This window comes from Loa loa (assembly GCF_000183805.2).
Source record: "Loa loa unplaced genomic scaffold supercont3.124, whole genome shotgun sequence".
Lineage (NCBI taxonomy): Eukaryota > Metazoa > Nematoda > Chromadorea > Rhabditida > Onchocercidae > Loa > Loa loa.
This window is the reverse complement of record NW_018108304.1, coordinates 93,026-98,773: the sequence shown is the minus strand read 5'-3', so window position 1 is coordinate 98,773 and position 5,748 is coordinate 93,026. Positions and strand designations below refer to the sequence as shown.

Genomic DNA, 5,748 nt, shown 5'->3' with positions numbered 1-5,748 from the left:
ATATGAGTAATAACTTCTTTTCTTTATCAATACTGTCTACTATTCGCCACATGTGGTCTAATATTTGAATTTTTTTTCCCCCTATTAGAGCATAAATTAGCTTACGCTTTAATTTGTTTTTTACTTTTTCTTGCCATTCAAATTTGCAAATCCTGGGATGTAATGAAATAGCTTTATATAATTTCGAATTATCTTGATAAATCACCTTGACATAATAATCTTCTCACAAAATGAGCACCAAAAATGCATGTCAGACACTTTTTCGCACTAATTGTCTTCTTTTTTTTTCTTTTTCAGTGTTGCTGAGGGTAATAAAGTAATAATAATTGGTAAGATAATAATCCATTTCCTTGGTATGACAATAATCATATACCAACCAAAAATCCGATGAAATAATCAGTAATAGTAAGGACGCAAAATATCAACGAATGATTTATCGGACATACAGGATTTCTTGGGAGAGGTTAGATGAAAGTTGAAATAGCGGTTGTAAATGGCAGGGAGAATAATCATTTAATGTTGACAATGAAGTTTACAAGAGTCAAAAAATGATTCGTTGTATAGATAGGATTTCTGGGGAACGATTGGGTTAAAGGTTAAAATGGCAGTGTATAAGCAAGTGTCAAACGAAGAGGATAGCATTTAGTCCCATTGAGGTATCCATTAAGGTTTGATGATAAAGTTTGCAAGAGTCAGAAAATGATCTGTTATGCGTAATTTATATAAGATGATAAGTATTGCATACTACAAAGTAGCAGCTCAACATTTTAGGATCAAGAGGACTACCGGGAATCGTACAGCGGGGATTTCCAAACCTTGCAGAAGTTCCAAGTCACCGTGAAAGGTTGGATCCTGAAGATATTGACCGGATTACTAGAGATGACCGAATTTAGGTTTGAAGTCATACTTTTGTTTTAGTTCTTTCTTCAGGCAAATTAATTAAGGACTGAAATCATGGTAATTGAAAGTTAAGTTCTTCAGTGATTACAGCATAAAAAAAGTGGGCTGCATGTTGGAAGTACTGATTCGTCGCCCAACTGAAAGTAAAGAATTACTTCCATGTAATCCTCATCAACATCGTTATACTATGAAAGGCGAAAAAGGTTAATCATTGATGGGGTAAATTTCCCGTAGAAATTGAATATTAAAATTTAAATTTATCAGGTCCAATTCGTCCAATTAGACAACCAGGACTACCTAGACCAGTTTGACCATCATTAGCCGCTTAAATACAACCAACATATATTGCACTCATCACTCATCAAAAAAAAGTTAAACGCCAACTTTGAATATTAGCAAGGAAAAATAACACTTTCTGTTTGACTGAATGTTTCGATAAAATTTAGTTTAAAAAATTTTTATTTTACAATATTCCTACTACAACTATTTTCTTTTATAGTCTTCAAAAAAGTGCTGTCGAGGGTGAACAACCATTGACTATCAACGGGTTCAAGAAGATTTTTTTTGACCACCTTCTTGTCTTCCTTAATCAAGCCAGTGAGTTCGAGAGGTTTCCTGTTTATTACAGAAGCCGCAGAAATGGTCAAAGAAAAATTTCTAGAACCCATCGGTGTAGCCGAAGAAGGGAAAATGATGAAAGATAAGAAGTTCTCGAATGATAAAAAATTGCACTATAAACTAAACAGGAATATCGGAAAGAGGTAAGTTTAATTCTTTTTCTCCGTCATTTTGAGAAAATAATAATTATAGAAAGGTAACCTCATTCCTTCTCTCTCTCCCTATTATCATTATTATCAAGCAATTTATCCTTCACTGGCCCATCCTGATGGCCACCTATAGGAATGATATTGCTGTTTCATTGAGTCACAATTGCGAGTCTTTTCAAGGAGTTATCAGTTGCATTAATAATCTAGGGAAGTGGCGACTTCTGTGAAAGTTATAAAGGGAAGACATTAATTTAGGATGGCATTTGGAAAAACCACAAGGGATAATGAATTTGAGTATAATTTCGTGAACAGCAACCGAAATAATCAGGGCGACATGCAGGATTTGCTGATGGAAGAAGCAACACCTGTCGCGACAGCTTTCAGTAAAGGTACATTTATAATCATATTTTCCTTGCCTTCAATCAAAATGGAAATGTTGGTAGATTTCTGATTTTGTCCATAATTGTTCCTAAATATTGCCGCATTTGCTGAATAACTTAGGCACATCATCACTTCCACGTCGCCGTCCTTACGTAAGTATTGCTGAAACTATGGAAGAAAACAAACAGCTGAAAGCGGAAATGTTCGACTTGAAAGCATGACTATTTCTGCTGAACGAAAAATTATCGCCAATACTGAACAATGAAGAAAAGGATTTCACTAAAAAAGTAAGTCAAATTATTTGTAATTTATTTAATTCATTATTTAGATGAGATAAGGAAGGGCAAAAAAGATGACTTATTGAAATCGCCTTGAAAGTGTTGATATTATCTCAGCCTTGAACATTTGCTTCTTTTTTCTAAGCGTGTTTAACATTCAGGCATCCTGGAATGCGGAAAATTCTGCCGACACATTTTTCTTTAATCGTTTGACATCCTCTTTTCTAGTATCTAATGATGGCGATGAAACCAGATAATGAGAAAGTTCGGCGAATAAAAATGGAACAAATGTGGCAGTCAGAAAAGAAAAAATTCGATGACGAAAGATGGAAATTCGAAAATGAAGAAAATGACTGGACGATGAAACGTGAAGGAATACTTATGGATAGAAACAAGCTTGCACCTAGATTGAAAGAGGTTGCTGTTATGGCTTTTTCTCCAAAACTATTCGAGTCTTAATGCTGATAGCTTTTTGCCAAGATTTGGTTCTGGAACAGGAATATATTAATGATTCCGTTGCTTGAATTTCTCCGTTTTTAGCTCCGGCAGCAGTCATCTGGAAGAAATGATCAACGCGACAGCAAAGATCAGAGCGACAGTTCTTTGAGTACTTCCTCGCTGATATCGAAGACGGACATGTAAGTCCAGAAACTAAACTTCCCCTACCATTTTTTGCCTTGCCGATTAATAAAATCTACTATTGCTGTTTGTTATAATTCATTTCAACCTTTTTTACATCATTTCATCATTTAGAAGAATGGCCCTATTTGTTGTTGATCAATTACTCAAAATGTTGCAGGGAAATACGAAGACTGCGTTCACTAGTCCTTCAGCAATGTATCGATGCGAAGAAGCATCGAATCAAAATAAAAGAAAGAGTGATTCAAATGTAAAGCCAACTGAAGCTTGTGGAAGATGATTTGATGGAGAAGATGCGCCATATGATATTGCAAGCTAAAGTGACGAAGTTTCAGCAGATTGCACACGAAGTTAAACAGGGAGTCGAATATCAAAAGGAAGTAGGTTTAATTTTTTTCCTGTCATTATCAAATAGCTGATTGTAGAAATGTCACCTCAATCCCTCCCTCTTTTCCATCTCTTCTCCTTTTTGTCTTAATTTTTACGCTTGAGTTATTTTCAAAACGAATTGAATCGGTTATTAAAATTTTAGAACTGTATAGTCGCAAAAATGGCATGTGTTGCCTAACTCTGCCTCCTTGCTTACATAATTGATGCCCTGATTAATTAATAAATATTTTATAGAGTGGGAATTTTTAGATTCTTGATGAATTCGATGGTCGTCTTTGTTGCTTCTGATCGGTGTGAAAATTAGCAGGCCTCTTTTCCGATGCTTCACATGATTCCCGATGATATCATGTATTAGGTTATGTGCATGTGTTTATACTTGTGTGATTGTATAAATGCATAAATGTGATTGTAATTGTAAATGTGAATGTAAAAATTTATCAATAGATATACATATATGTGATCAAATGAGCAAAAAGAATTTGCAACTGTTGTACAGTACTATGTTAGTGTTAAGTGTCAAGAATTACTGTTACATTTAAAGAGTAGCTTAAAGTTAATGTAGTTTCCAAGGAATAGAAAACCGAATAGGAATATTCTTTTGACTATTGAACCAGATGGTTAATGATACAGTCACTCCATCGTCTCGTTAGATAGTTATTGCTTGGATATTAACATGTTGCATAACAATGAGTTGGACTAATTAGATAAATCAGGGATAATTCGTTTCGTGTAACAGTGACATCATTGCGATATATAACTCGTAGCTATGCCATCTAATTTTTGTTACTTAGATCTAGCAGTAAATTTAAAAAAAAAAGATTAAACTTTAGGTGACAGGTTAAAAAAAAGAACAACAAAAAAGGAAATAAGCATTGTAATACTTGCCATCTTACATATCATCTCAAGACAAACACTGAAACATTTGTCATTTTCAAATTTTTGCAAATATGATTTCTTAAGAAAAGCTTTTTTTTTTAAATAAAATGACAAAGAATGGTGAAATGATGCTATTATTGCCATGTTTAACATCGATAAAATTAGATCATCGTCAGTAAGTCAGTTAATTATTCCGATCAATCTGTTGGTCAGATTAATTAGGCAAGAATCGATTGATTCATTATTATTTTCAGTTGATGCTATGATAACTATGATCAATTTCAGAGGTCTTCGAAGTTATTCCGAAATGCAATAAGATGATGGGTGAGGTAAACTTGATATCTTCTTATGATATAGAGAGCAAGGTGATTTACGGCCAGTTCTACTTTGACAATAATGACAAATAACCTTCCTCAGTAAAATTTCCATGCCTTCGTTGGAAAAATTAATATTACGTTAGAGAATGTTAGAAAAATTAATATTTACGTCTCCGAAACCACTACTCAAATAAAATTCAAACTGAACTTGTGAACACTATGATAAATTGCAAAATCCAAAGATTTGTTCATTCCTCGACATTAATTTATGAAAATTAAAGCATTACACGTTTTTGTCATTAAATACGTTAATCATTATAGAAACATATAATATTTCAATTATCGTAAATTAACATCGAGAAACGGAATCGAAAAATTCCAACTGGTATCCAGTTGCTATGTGTACATGTTACACTACATATCATTCAGTAATAATCGAACTTGATAATATTACTCTACCATTTCTAATTTATTTTAGAGAAACCGATGAGCAGACAGTACGTTGTCCAGACGGTAAAGAAGATTGGATTCTTGGTGAAATCAATTGATATTATTTAATTAGTAACATATAAATGTTTAATTCAGACTTTAAGGTATATCATGACTGTTTTAAGGTAATTAGCATTCTTATCAAAGTAAGACGAGATTTGTACTTGAAAAGTGTTCATCAAATTAATTTTCTTCTTTTTTTGTAAATATATTCTACACTATATTTTCAATTTGATAGCCTCATGTTTGCCGAGAAATGTTCGAAACGTAATTCATCTTCTGTTAACAGAGAATAAAATTTTGCCATATACCACCCAATCACTTCCGTTAATATTAATCGAAGATCATGTATAAATGCTAATTTTGTTGGAAGTGGCTACCCATGTCTATCGATAGCCCTTGTCTACGTATAGTAATGTAACAATAGCAATCACTGTTTAATCCTTTATATTAAATTATTTCATTTCAGTTGCCATATTGGATTGTGAAAAATAATCTCTTGCAACGTCTTTTGCAGCTTTATTTCATTTCGCTTCAATTTTTCCAAACTTTCAAAACTGAGCAATATTAACCAGAGGGAAAAAAACTGTATTCCTTCGTCACTTGTAATTAATGTTTTTAATTTATATATGCTGAATAATATCATGAAATCTTTCCCTCTTACTCCATATCTATCCTAAAGGTTAGTTTTGAGGTTGGTTGTAAGTCCTC

General features: G+C 33.1%; 2 protein-coding genes across 2 annotated transcripts; both read left to right on the top strand.

The window, feature by feature from the left end:
* Positions 1-1,009: 1,009 nt before the first annotated feature.
* LOAG_12060 (hypothetical protein) lies at positions 1,010-2,269 on the top strand (the record flags this gene model as incomplete). The annotated part of the gene is made up of 4 exons (XM_003147575.1): positions 1,010-1,103; positions 1,529-1,661; positions 1,923-2,056; positions 2,169-2,269. 4 exons carry the CDS (start codon positions 1,010-1,012, stop codon positions 2,267-2,269), a joined length of 462 nt encoding a protein of 153 aa, XP_003147623.1.
* A 291-nt stretch (positions 2,270-2,560) lies between these two features.
* LOAG_12058 (hypothetical protein) lies at positions 2,561-3,245 on the top strand (the record flags this gene model as incomplete). Its single annotated transcript, XM_003147574.1, has 3 exons — positions 2,561-2,743; positions 2,867-2,964; positions 3,080-3,245. 3 exons carry the CDS (start codon positions 2,561-2,563, stop codon positions 3,243-3,245), a joined length of 447 nt encoding a protein of 148 aa, XP_003147622.1.
* Positions 3,246-5,748: the final 2,503 nt, after the last annotated feature.